General features: G+C 37.1%; 1 protein-coding gene across 6 annotated transcripts in view; it reads right to left on the bottom strand.

Annotated features, from left to right (window-relative positions):
* The window catches only part of USP47 (ubiquitin specific peptidase 47), a 106175-nt gene that overhangs the window by 41718 nt on the left and 50701 nt on the right, over positions 1-13756 (bottom strand). For all 6 annotated transcript variants that reach the window (XM_019551595.1, XM_019551597.1, XM_019551600.1 and 3 more), the window contains 4 exons: positions 11679-11758; positions 10367-10516; positions 3003-3098; positions 2756-2908 (listed from right to left, as the gene is read on the bottom strand). In XM_019551595.1, coding sequence (XP_019407140.1) covers positions 2756-2908; positions 3003-3098; positions 10367-10516; positions 11679-11758 — 479 coding nt within the window. The remainder of the gene's footprint in view (positions 1-2755; positions 2909-3002; positions 3099-10366; positions 10517-11678; positions 11759-13756) is intronic.

Here is a 13756-nt window from a genome sequence, read left to right as displayed (position 1 = left end):
TCCCCGCCCAGCTCAGTGTTTAATCATGGAGGGACCACAGCTGCACCCCCAGACTCAGGAGGCACCAGTCACTGAGCTGAGGGCCAGGGCTCCCCCACCCTGCATGCTCCACTGTGGACCTGGAAGAGGACCGGAAGTACTTCTGGCCCACTTCTGGGTCTGCTGCTGAGCACGCAGAGGAGCCCCCATGTGCTCCCATGGGATGCTCCATCTGCCCTACCATCTTGGTGTTCACAAGCCATGCCTGGTACCTAGAGGTACACAGAGAAACATAAAATGCTGTGTCTATGGCTGAATCGATGAATCTCTCCAAATCTCTCTGATCGGAGGCTTCTAATTTGATTCAGAGAGATTAATGGGTCTCCTGATTCAATTCGGAGATTCGGCCACCAGAATGGGCTGAATCTTTTTTTATTCAAATCAGTGACTGAAACTTCGCACAGCCTTAAAATATAGCACATTATCAACTTTGCTACTGAAAACTGAGGTTAGACCATCATGTGGTAAAGTGAAACAGATTTCAGCTTCTTCCTTTTTTACAGGGAATGACCCATGTTCTGCAAGAACCATCTTTTCATGGACTCTGGAAAGCTGTATTCCATTGAGTTTTAAACTACACACATTCCAAAAGACTGAAACCATTGTAAACTATGGAAAATCCAATATTGATAATTTACTGACAAAAATCCAAATCCAGAAATCCCATCACCTGAGGAAAGAGCAACTGTAAGAAAAACAAAGGAAAAAGATCTCAAAACAACAATTCTGTTTTAATTTAAGCATTACAATTTAGGTGAGGCACCTTTCAAATGTAAATCTTATTGATGGTTCTTGTCTCATTCTGGTACAATGCATTCACTGATGCCTTTTAAACATTTAAGGAATTGCAGACTAAAAGAAATTCAAATTATGCAAAATTACTACCCAAACCTAAAACAGATACAACTTGCATGCAAAAAAAAAAAAGTTTTAGCCACTCTATTAATACTCCATTCTAATTCTCAAAATTAATATTGTCATTTATTTTGAAATAAAAGTGTACACTGAATAACTAGAACTCTTCCCTTTAACCTATTCCTTTAAACTAACCACTAAAACGGAATAAGATGTATTCCAATCATCCATCAGATCCTGCTGTAACAACTGTTAATTGATTGGTAGGAGACAGTTCAAAGAAGTCTCAATTGTTACTTGCATTCAAGGATCAATCACTATGTGTTTTTACTATGGAGAAAAAATTTCTGTAGTAACGTCAGAAAGTGTCTTCTTGTAGTCATATAAGTCTGCAAATTCTTTATGGAAAGAGGTCATTCTCATGACGACTAGTAAATACACCTTCCTAAAGAAATTTTTTGAGACACATTTAGCATTACTTGAATATAAGAGTTTAAAAACACTGCAAAAAAAGCAGCTCAGGTAAATTTTACTTTGCCAGATTAGGTTTGGTTAGTTATTTAGATACAATTTTTAAAATTTGTTCAGTCAACTTTGTTACATATAAGTTATAAATATGAAGCAACCGATTTAGGAATATTAAGTCAGTTTATGAATGCTGTTTACTATACTGATATAAAATAGTTAGATGTTGATCCACTTATAAAAATATTTATTATTTATTTTTTACAAAAAATTATTAATAAACTTTACTTGATAGACAGTGATTTGGTACAACAGCATGCTCTGATACAAAGAACATTTTAAAAGTAAGCAGGCATTTTTAAAGTCTTATAGTACCTCCACGCCTTCAAATTTGGATATCACCGTATATTCAAAGTACTCAATTCATATCTATAATATATTTGTGAGGATGGTAAGAAAAGAAAGTATAATTTAAGATACAGTACTCAGGCACCGGGTAAGCCATGAAAACTTGATATCCCAAGACAAATATAGAATATTTGATCTTTACGCTGTAATATTTAGCAGGTATATGTTTGTTGTTGTTTTCTGTTCTAAATTTGGAAGAGGAAAAAAAAGGAACCACAGGAATAGCTAACTTATAAACATGAAAGTTCACATGCCCATGAAAGTCCATCTGATCTTACTTTATGCTCTAAGTTCATTTATCAAAAACCATAGTCTTCCTCAGCGAAGAGGACATGGGTTTTACTAGCACAAAATAAAGGCGGTGGAATTTTAAGGTGCAAAAAACCATGAAAATTCCTTACATACTGTGAATTATGCTGTCAGTGCACTATTCTCAAGTGTTAAGAAAAAGAGAAAGAGGTAGCCAAACTGTAACTTAAATGAGGTAGCTTACATACTTGCTGGCAGACTAACCGTGTAAATACATTCTATCTTCGGTGGTGTAGGTTGTAGCCATGTTGGTTTAAGGACATAGGCAGACAAGGTTCTTTGGGTGAATCCGATCTCTTTTATTAGACCAACTTAAATAGTTGGAAAAAATTTTAAAAGCAAGCTTTTGGATTTAAAAACCCTCGTCAGGCTGAGGAAGTTTCTGCAGTTGGCTTGTGCTCGCTTCTAACTTCAGTATCATTTTCAGATTTTGAAAAAAATTAGATATACACATTTAAAATACGATATCCTTAAGGTGCTTTGAGTCATGGTCTGACTTTCAGAAATGATCAGCTGCTTAGTAATTGAAGCAGGTTTGGGACAGTTAGCAGTTTAGAAAAATCAGATAATTTTATAAACAATGCAGGAACTCATATTTAGTTAGGTTCTCCTATGAACATGGGGTTTTAGAGAAATCAAGGAAAAACTTTTCTGAGAAAGAGACTATGTACATATTTACCTCATCTTCAACATCAATGAATGAACCCATATCTAGCTCTTCAGGAAAAGTCATACGGTCATTCAGTTTAATCCTATGCATAGTGGTATAATCAAAGTCAAATCTCTTCAGCTGTAAGGTTAGCAGGTATGGAAAATGCAAAAATCGTAACCCCTGTATAAAAAAATTCAAACAAACAAGATCAATGTGTATTTATATATTTATAACATAGGTAAATGGTTTTTCCCCATAAATTTCATGTAGTTACCTTCCTGGCATCACATTTCTTCTTACAGCGTTCACAGAAATACTGATTGGGACCATCAAGGATCTCAGGCTGAATAAACGCATGTAGAGCTTCCTCCTAATAAAAAAAAAGTATTTTGCCTTCTTTTTAAGAATGTTTACTTTGTACTTGTGTAATCTAACACATTAAGTTTATGATCTGATTGTAATTACACAGATATATTGCTATAATTAATATTCATAATCAAAGATGATTTAAAGTCTAGAAAACAAAGTCAAAAAAAAGGGGAAAACATCAAGGGAAGCCAACTTTTCTGCCCAACCCCAGGGTAAGCAGTCAAATCATAAGTGACAAATTATTACTGTTAATTATCATATTTCATTCAGCATTGTATAGGTCCACCAAGTCCTGATTATGCATACAATCTACAATGAAATATATTCCTATCGTCTTGCACATCACATTTAACCACTTCTGTTCAATCAGTTGCTGAAAAATTGATCTTCTTTATTCTGCTTTGGCCAACCAGATAGCCCCATTTCCATTCTCCCAGAATTTAAGAAGAGGTATATCTCTTCAGGATTAGTAGTTTCTTCTGACATGCATCACCTTATGCAGAACATAAAATGAAGAAAAGGAATATTTTGGCTCTTCAATGTTGTTATTGAAATTGGTTGTCTATCAATTCACAAGGGAACTCTAAAGCTGCTTTTGAAAAAAAATCTGTTATTTCTTTTAAATGTATGGAAACATCACTGTTTGTTCCAGTGCAATGAAGAATATAAACACCATCTTGCAAGAATATATTCAGTTTATTAGCACACAACTATGAGGTTACAAACTGAAAATAATAATAAATTATGTCCTCCAACAGCTGCATGCAAGATCTTTTATTAAACCTTTTATATAGAGTTTAGTGATTTCATCTAGCTTTTCTGAGTAGTAAGGAACAATTAAATATAACCAACTGGTCATTTTTCTGCTCTTCTCAACATTCTTTTCATCAGTGAAATAATGGGAACAAACTGTACATACTAGTAAAGAAACTTGTGGAAACAAAATCCACTTGTGAAAAAAATATATTTTTCTTCTCTTAATTCAATGAAAAATTTTACCCAAAGTTATATAATGCTAAAACTTTTAACCCAATTAGCTTGCAAGCTGCCAGCCTGGGTTCATGAACTCCAGATGGTACTTGGGAGTTATCTGTTCACCTGTGGAGGTTAAAATAGAATATCATTGGCACGTTAATGAGATTCTTATTTTGAAAGAGCAGAGGGTCAAATAAACATAAATGATCCCTTGAAAGTCATTGTCTGTGATAAAACACAGCTGTTCCCTAAAGTCTGAATAAATATAAGAGCGGGGCTTAGTGGGCAGAATAGACTCACCAATTGCAAAATGGCTGGCACAGAGCTTATAAGATTACTATCTAAATCATGTTGTTTGATGGATCCCAGTTTGGGAGGAGATCAAGGATATGGGAAGGTCTTCAAAAAGCCTCCAATTCATCCCTTCTCCCTCCTTTTCTTTCTGAGAACTCAGGGAAGCACTAAGAACAAATAACAAAACAAAGGTTTTACAGCCCCTGCTTTTCCATATGAGCAAAAGTTCTGTTATTGTTGTAAGAGAAGAGACTCTACAAAAGGACTATTCTATAGACCACAGATGCCTAACAAATGAAAAATGTGCCAAACTTCAGAAAGAGAGCACAGAGAAAATAAGTAATTATCATGCTTCACTATTTTTGTACCTAAACCAAGAGAAAAAATAATTTACCTCTGACCAAGCCTAAAAGAATCCCAAGCCTGAAGAAGGTAGGGTTTCAAGATACGCCAAACATTTGTAAAGCCCTTTGAGTAAACTGACTGTGTACCAATGTACTTCCTACATATTGCAGAAGTTAAAATAGTTACCTTTAACCTAAAGGCAACAAAAATATTAATGTACTGAGAAATTATTTATTGAAATGCAGCAAGCTATATTCCAAATATAAACAAAAATATGTAGATGGTAAGTAAACTATAAATTTAGATTTACGAGAGACCACTGTGTTCTGACAACTAGACTTCTGAACACTGACTAAAAGTTTTAATAATCAGAGCGATTTAAATGAAAGTGAACAAGTCAACAGCCAACATGGAAAATACCAAACTTAGAAGACAAAACAATTATGGCTTGCAAAGGTGCCCCTTATGAAATAAATGCCAGCCAGTGTTCTTATAAACCTTCTTCATAAGCTACGATAAATGTTTCTGTGGTACTGTTTCATTCCAGAAATTACTATAGTTTATGAAAGATACAAGCAACAGCTTCTATAAAAATATACTCATAAAATAAAAGAAAATCATTGCAATTCATTCTTCAACAAATAAATGACGTGAATGATGGACAGAAGTGGTTATGTAAAGTATATGCAGACTCGGTGCTACGTGCAAGTCGACAAGTACCATACTGTAATATATTTTTATGTATGGAAAAAACAGGTGATGCTCCTATGGACCTCCAAAAACTGAATGAAATATTATGAAAGATAATGCATCATTAAATGATTTAATTGCTTACCAGAGAAATAGTGAGTTGTGCTTGACCTATAACTTACTGTAATTTTAATTCCTGCACTATTTTAATACTTTTAGGTACCATTCCCAACATTTCACTTATATGTGGAAATATTATATGCTGCCATCCCTTAGGCATAATCTATTAATTTTTCCAAGACTAACAATTTTTTACTATATCTATGTCAAATTACCCTGCTGGTTAACATACATATTCTCAATTGCAATTAGTATTGCATTGATCAATCTCTTATCCTTTCTTTTCCTTTCTGTGTCCTTGTGACAAAGTATTTAATGGAATTCACCAATTTGTTGGAATCTGACACGCCACATCATGACCACTTCAGCTATGGCCTTGAACCTGCAACCACTGGGCTGTCAACCATGTGCCTTAGTGCCTGCACCATGCCAGGCCCCATTCTCTCTTATAATTAGAATATGTTTACTCTGAAAAATGAATTAACCATTGGTATAAACTTAGGCTCTCATCCACCATGTGGATAATATCATGTGAGCCCTACTTTCAGCAACTATACTTTAAGAGCAAGATTTTATCCATGAGGAGACTGAATGTATTATTATCCAATCTCATAGCAAGCGTGCATTTGAAACATTTAAACATCCCCACTGTAAATTAATCATCACTGAAATCAAGAATGTTTTAAAAAGTTTAAGCAGTCTAATTTCATCCCAAACTAATTCTGCCTGTTCTTTTATAAAAAGAATGAATGTAAGCTGTAACATATTAAAACTTACTGCAATAAACCAAACTAGTTACTGCCTGGCTGTAGAATAGCATTTGGAATACACTCTCATTTTTCACAAAAATTCATTATCATATAGGTCTGATAGGTACTCTGAGATTACTGTAAAGACGCATTTTTAAAAAACATGGACTCTGGGTAGAATCTTCTAGAAAAAGTTTTAGTATGGATGGAAAACAGAAATGTAATAAAACTTCCCCTGAAAATGCCAATAGCAAATTTGGGATGGTAAGCCAATCTATAATTAATAAAAATTCCATCTAGCTTGTAAGATTCTGCTGAATTGATGCAAAGTACATTTGCTAATTCATCCCTCCAAACTACACTAGCAATTAAAGCAACAACAAGACTGCCAAATTAAAAGATAGAATGGGAACTTGTGCAAAAAACAAAACAAAACAAAAACAAAAGTTAATATGACACTTATTTTTCAATTTTCAGGTAACTTCTTTTAAAATCCAAGTCAGGCCAGTAATGGTAGTATCACTAAAACTGGAGAGCTGTTTGTGCAAAGTAAGCTGACAGTCTGACTCTATTGTCTACAGAAGGAAAGGCCTACTCATGATATCCTTGAATCTTCAGTGGAAAGTCAATATCCAGAAAGGTCCTGCACACCAATAATTCCTACAGCAATCTGCTGACCCTCAATTCATTTCATAACTGGGCCAGCTGATGAAGCACCAAAGAGGCTTATATTTTCTTTTGGGCTAAATACAGACATTTGGGCATTAGGGGGAGGTTAAATCGATTAAAAATAGCTGCCTGATATGAAAGGCAGGATGGGGGAGGGGCTAGATGAGGCACTGGGGTCCAGCAGGCTGGAGGTGATCAGGGGTCAATTGGAGAATGAGGCGGGGAGAGGGGAGCAGGTGTAACCTGTGTAGGGGGAGGAGAGGCATGACCTATGAGGGGTGGATGAGAGGTGGCAGCAAACGCTGATGAAAGTGGGTGCACCTGGAGCAGTGGGATGGGGGTTGAGGAGCAACAAGGGGCTGGGGGGGGGGGGGTGCAAAACAGACCAGTGCTGGGGAAAGGGGGAGTAAAAAGAGCTGCCCCAGGACTGGGGCCAGTGGCTGGGTTTTCCCAGCTCCAGGGCTGCAGAAGGGAAGGGGACAGAAGTTCCATGCACTAGTTTCACCTAAATCGAATGAGTTTCATACTACATAGATCCAGGTTTATCTTAAAGCCGGTACGGCAATTTTTAGACTGGTTTGTGTATATAAAACTTCTGTTCAGTTACAGGTTTAGAGTGGCTGCTGTTTATTGAGACCAGGTCTGTACGTGTACAGTCAACACTGGGATGAGCTAAGTTTAAATTGGGCGGCCATTCTGAAACCGCTTTAACCTCCTGTACTTAGCCCTAGCGGTACAGGTGAAAACCTATGATACCTCTAGAATTTAGACAGTAGTTCAACTTTAATACCACATTTTATACTATTTCTAGACCTATTCTATTTGAACAAGATAAATTTAACTGTCTAGTTCTTTTGAGACAGCCAACACAAAAGGCAGTTGTAATTAAAAAAACAAAGATGTGAATATAAAAGACCTTAATGTTTTCCATGGCTTTTCTTTAGGATCTAAATAGGATTAATGACTATATAGCTCATTACCTCAAATTTGAAGCTTCAAGAAATGGCTCTATGGCAACTCCTAATAAAATGTATTGGTTGGGTTGGTTTTTTTTTCTTTTTAAATGAAGCACTTGAACAGAGCTTAGTTATTAAACTAGTACTCTCATGGCATTATAGCATGCTCTGAAAGTCTGATGTCCTGAACATGGACTAATGATGTTAAAGGAAAAAAAAAAGGGAAACACTAAAAGAAAACGAAAGCTTCCTCAAATTGTAAAATTTAAGGAGAATATCAAATTGATTATTTTAGAAAGCAGGCTTAAATTCTATTCTGTTTAGAAAAAACAGTGAAAAAGAAGCATACTTCTTTGAAGTTCTCGAGCACTACCTGCTTATAAAAATTTAATGCATGAAATTTCCTATATTGAAAATAGCTCAATAGGACACAATTGCACACAGTAGCATAATTAACTTAAGGAAATATACAGTATGCCAAGTATTTTATAAACTTGTTCATCCATCCTCTCTTTTTAGAAAGTAATGGAAAATCACTTACCTCTAACTAGAGTTCTTTGAAGGTAGTATCCTCCTTAGATCCCCTATCTTGGGTTGCGTCGCCTGCTGCAAGTTCCCTCAGGAGCTGACTAGCAAGATCTAAAAAGTCTTATATTCCCTTCTACAAGCCCTATTAGCGCATGTGTTAATACTTTTTTCATACCCATTCACCTAAACCTACTAAAACAATTAGCTATGGATCAATGGAGGATACTACCTTCAGAGAATTCCATTTAGAAACAGGCGATTTTTCCCTTCTCCAAAAGCAAGTATCCTCCATATCTCCTCACTGCTGAAGACTATAAAGCTAAAATAACATCCACTATGGATAAGGCAAATACAGAGGAGGAGAATCAACTACATAGTTAAAGAATTACAAGATAACTCAAATAAATGAAGCATCAATAACTGCAACATGTAACTCTCTCTAACAAAGACTTAAAACTAGTTTACCTTGTCATATAAATACTGAAATTCAGCAAACAATGATTAACAAGAGAAATACCAGACAATAAACTAGTCTGATATTAAAGACCTAATTGTGCAAGCTTCCTGTATCTTTATATACATGTGCAAATTTTAAAACTTCATAATATTTTGTTGTAGACTTCTCTACCAAAGAAAATAATTTCAGAATAATCTGAGACAAGTACACCACTCTATAAAAAAGTAGAATTAAAATGTAATCGAAGTTTTTTAACCATGTTATTTAAAACTCACTGAATCAATAAAAATGCAAAAAAGCAAAATCCATTGTTTTACTGACATAGTTGTAAAACTATAACCTTAAAAATGTGAAAGAGGAAGCCATCTATTTAAAAATAGTAAGCTCAGGAATATGATGAATTTGCAACTTAAAAAACAGCTCCAGGTAGGTGGAAAGAGGTAAAAAATATCTGAAATACTTTGATGTCCATCAAAATTAAAGGCATTCAGAAGACTATTCTCACTTGCACCCTGTCTGTAAATTACATGATGGGTGGTATTCTTACCCTACCACTTCTAAAGACTTTATTTGATGTTTTAAAATGTCAAGTGCCCTATAACTGAAGCTACACTGACTAAAATGAAAATTGTAATTCCTTTGTTAAGTAAAGGAAACAGTTATATATTAATATTTTAAAATAATGCTGCATTAAATACACATTGGAAATCACTAAATTTAAAAAGAAATGTAAATAAATATTGGGAAACAGTTTACCCAACATGACTTTTGTACTAATCAAACTAAATTCTGGAGAATATATTTTGGCTCATCTCCGTTATTTTAATTATCCTGTCCACAATGCTAGTTTGAAATAACACAAATTGCTTTCCTTGTAGAAGGGAGGCAATTAAAAAGTATACCTTAACAATTCTACCTTTGCCTGCCAACATCAGCAATGCTGGTGCACAAACAGTAAAATAAAATGGAAGCAAACAATGGAATTTTGTATCATTAGCATTTCAGAAGTTGCTAAGAGTATAGGTTATTTCAGTACCCTTTTTTTCTCAAAATATAATAGCAGATAGAGATAAAACTAAAAATAAAGTCCATTATGTAGCTTTCCTCTTTTACTAAAACTTTCAACAGTGATAAGAAAATCTAAAAAGTACTAATAAAAAAAAGCACCCAAAGTAACAGCAAATGATTTCACAAAAGAAACCTAAGGTAAATGCTGAAAATTCCAGTTAGGAAAAATAATATAATCACGAAGCAGTATAGTTGCCTTTTCCCTCCCCATATACATGCACCAGTAGGACTTATTGAAGGGTAAAATAAATAAATAAATAAAGATTTTCTAGAACTTGCTAGCTGGTTCACTGCACAAAGACGAACACCCCAAGATAGAGTATCTAGGATGATACTTACCAGGTAAGAAATTATACCACTGTTGCATTGTGTTCTATGTGGATATAGATACACTAGCAGTCAGCATAAGAGTACACACCACGCTAGCAAATGCCTGGTTGGAGCCATAAGGCCGGATGACCAAAGGAATATCCAAGTAAGTGTCGATTCTCCAGCTCTCGTAGCCACATTCCAGACATCTTACATAGTCCTTCAGTTTGCCTTGATACAGTTGATTTATGAGATCCGCCTAAAACAGATATTTTGATATAACTAAAACATTTAAAAAAAAAAAAAACAAGTAGTTTTCTTCAACTGACAATATTTCTCATTAACACAACACTGATGGACATACTATTAAAAAATTAAATACATTTCACACTCACAGCTGCACACTTCAAGAAACATTTATGTCCATGAGTATCCTTGATCTATTAAAATGGTTCCTACTTTCTATTCAATAAAACAGTTGTCAAAAGTAGAAGCCACCAAACTGTGGTGTGGATACTAATAGAATAGGAGCTCAACACTTCATTAATTCACTTCACTACATTTTTAGTGGTGATATGTGAACCAAAAAGGCTGATTTTACAACAGTATTTCTTAGTGCTTAAGGATTACAGTTCTAGGACCTCATTTACATTCAAGAAGAGTGCTCAGCTAAAAGCTATTGCCCATTTGGCAGTGGCTGCAAGACTGTTAACCTCTGGCTTTTGATTGGACATCAGCTGGCAGGGGAGCTATCCTCAAGAGTTGATTCTACCTTCTCCTGCTCCACAGGACAGGAACAGAGAACCGCCCTTGACAGGCATCCCAGCATCCCTACGTCTCTACTCCAGCACAGAAATCTGTTTCCTTGCTTAAGATGCACGCCCCAATTTTAGATGGCTAATATTTAATGGGTGAAGGGAGAGAAGGTGCCCTGTATCGTATGGGTAACTAAAGTGTTTACAGCTTCTTAGTTGTGGTATTCCATGCTGAGCTGCTACATTGTAGAAACGTCCTGGCCACACCCCGCTTTCAAGTAAAGCACCACAGTGGGAACCAGCTGCCAGTCAGTTATGAGGCTTAATGGGGACCCATGGAAGAGAAAATCTTCAACTGGTCAATCATACTGGGTTTCTGAAATGCAAATCAAGCCCAAGAATCTAATTTATTTTGGACTATTTAAACCGTGGAACATTTAGCTTTACATTGAAGGACTAAGGTCAATAATCAGACCTAAAAAGTCATACACTTCAGCATTCAATAAGCTAAATGCTGCCAGAGATGAGACACAAAATGATGGCAGTGGCAAACTTTCAATTACTTTGCAAGATAGGTTGAGAAACTAAAGCTAAACCACATTCCTCCAACATCATTTCCCTGAAAAGCGCATTAAACTTGTCACATGCACAAAAGCTTCAGGTTACCTGCTCTGTTTGCTTCCATTTCTGCTCCAAAGCATCAAACATAACTCTGCATAGTTCCTGTACGTCATGCTGCTGCCACGCTGTTTTAAAGAATAAAAAAAAATATCTACATCTCCAGAATTTTCTGCAGCACATACACATTGTTTTTTTTTTAAAAACAGAAAAGAAAAGGAAAAAAAAAATCAGCTTTAAATATTTTAATATTGTTCTATATGTAGGATGTGTTTTCTGTTAAAGCTATTTCTTTACTGCACTTAAAATTTGATTCCCCTAACAGATTTACTTTTAAAACTACAAGTTTGGAAAATTAGCATGCAACTTGCTGAAAATATAAAATCTGTCCTGGAATAATATACACTTACAGGTATGTACATGAACACAAATGCAAACAATAGGAAAATTTTAGTCTACATAACACTGTTTCAGACAATTCAGTTATAAAACTGTTTCTGACAGCCCCACTAGAGGTAATGCCTTGCTGGACCTGGTCCTGGCCATGGGAGATGACCTGGTGAGGGGACTGCAGGTCCTTGACCACCTGGGCAATAGCGATCATCACCTGCAGGGTGTCAAGGGCTTACACTAAGGCTAATGCCCTTGACTTCAGAAAGGCCAACTTCAATGATTTTAGGAGCCTAGTGGGGGAGGCACTGAGGGCCCAGAAGGTAGAGGAGATGGGAGTCCATGAGGGATGGTCATACCTTAAGGGGGGCGATCCTCCAGGCCCAAAGGATAACAGTCCCCGAGAGAAGCAAGCGGGGTAAGAGTACTCAGAAACTCAGCACTCAGTACTCAACAAGGGCATTCAGGAATGCCTGAGGACAAAAAGGGGGGTGTACAACCAGTGGAAGGGAGGAGCTATCACAAGGAGGAGTACTCCTCCTCGGCCTGTGAGTATAGGAGAGCTATTAGCAAGGCCGAGGCAGAGATGGAACTCAGGCTAGAGTCCAGGATTAAGAACAACAAAAAAGTTCTTTTTCAAGCACATTAGGAGCAAGAAGAGGGCACCAGGCAATGTAGGGCCCCTGCAAGATGCAAATGGTAATCTTGTGGCTACGCCAGACAAGAAAGCTGGTATTTTTAACAGTTTATTTCCTCTGTTTTCTTGAGCAGGGACCAGGACATCCCACCTACCAGAGGTAGGGACAATCTCGGGGACAGCTGTCAGGCATTCAGTCAGTGCAGATGTAGTTAGGGATCTTCTGGAAGAGCTTGACATTTTTAAACCTGCAGGTCCAGATGCCCTCCACCTGAGGGTGTTGAGGGAGCTGGCAGGGGTCATTGCGGAGCTCTTGGCTCAGCCGTATGAGCATTCGTGGTCATCTGACCAGGTGCTAGGGGATTGGAAACTGGCTAATGTGGTCCCAATTTTCAAGAAAGGGAGGAGGGAGGACCCAGGTAACTATAGGCCTGGAAGTCTCTGCTTGGTGCTCGGGAAGATCTTGGAGAGAATCATCAAGGAGCACATCTGTGGGGGGCCAGCAGGGGAGATCATGCTCAGGAACAATCAGCATGGGTTCATCAAAGGCAGGTCCTGCCTGACCAACCTGGTTGCCTTTTATGACCAAGTAACTAAATCCTTGGATGACGGTGTCGCCGTGGACGTAGTCTTTCTAGACTTTAAGAAGGCCTTTGACTACATCCTCATCAATAAATTAAGTGACTGTGGCACTGATGCCTACACAGTTGGATGGGTAAAAAATTGGCTGATAGGGCACACCCAGAAAGTAGTGGTGGATGGGTGTACTCAAACTGGCAAGATGTGAGCAGTGGGGTACCCCAGGGCTTGGTTCTTGGGCCCACATGTTAAACATCTTCATCAGCGACTTGGATGAGGGGGTGGAAAGCATGCTGTCCAAGTTTTCTGATGACACTAAGATGTGGGGTGAAGTGGACACACTTGAAGGGAGAGAGAGGCTGTAACTAGATTTAGACAGACTACAAAAGTGGGCAGACAAGAATAGGATGGGGTTCAACGTAGACAAATGCAGGGTGCTGCACCTTGGGAGAAGGAATCCACAGCATACATACAGGCTGGGGAGTTCCCCTCTTGAAAGCACAGAGGCGGAACAGGATCT

The sequence above is a fragment of the Crocodylus porosus genome, unplaced genomic scaffold (assembly GCF_001723895.1).
Source record: "Crocodylus porosus isolate Cpor-Errol unplaced genomic scaffold, CroPor_comp1, whole genome shotgun sequence".
Classification (NCBI taxonomy): domain Eukaryota; kingdom Metazoa; phylum Chordata; order Crocodylia; family Crocodylidae; genus Crocodylus; species Crocodylus porosus.
Note: the sequence above shows the minus strand (reverse complement) of the source record. Positions and strands in the feature narration are given on the sequence as shown.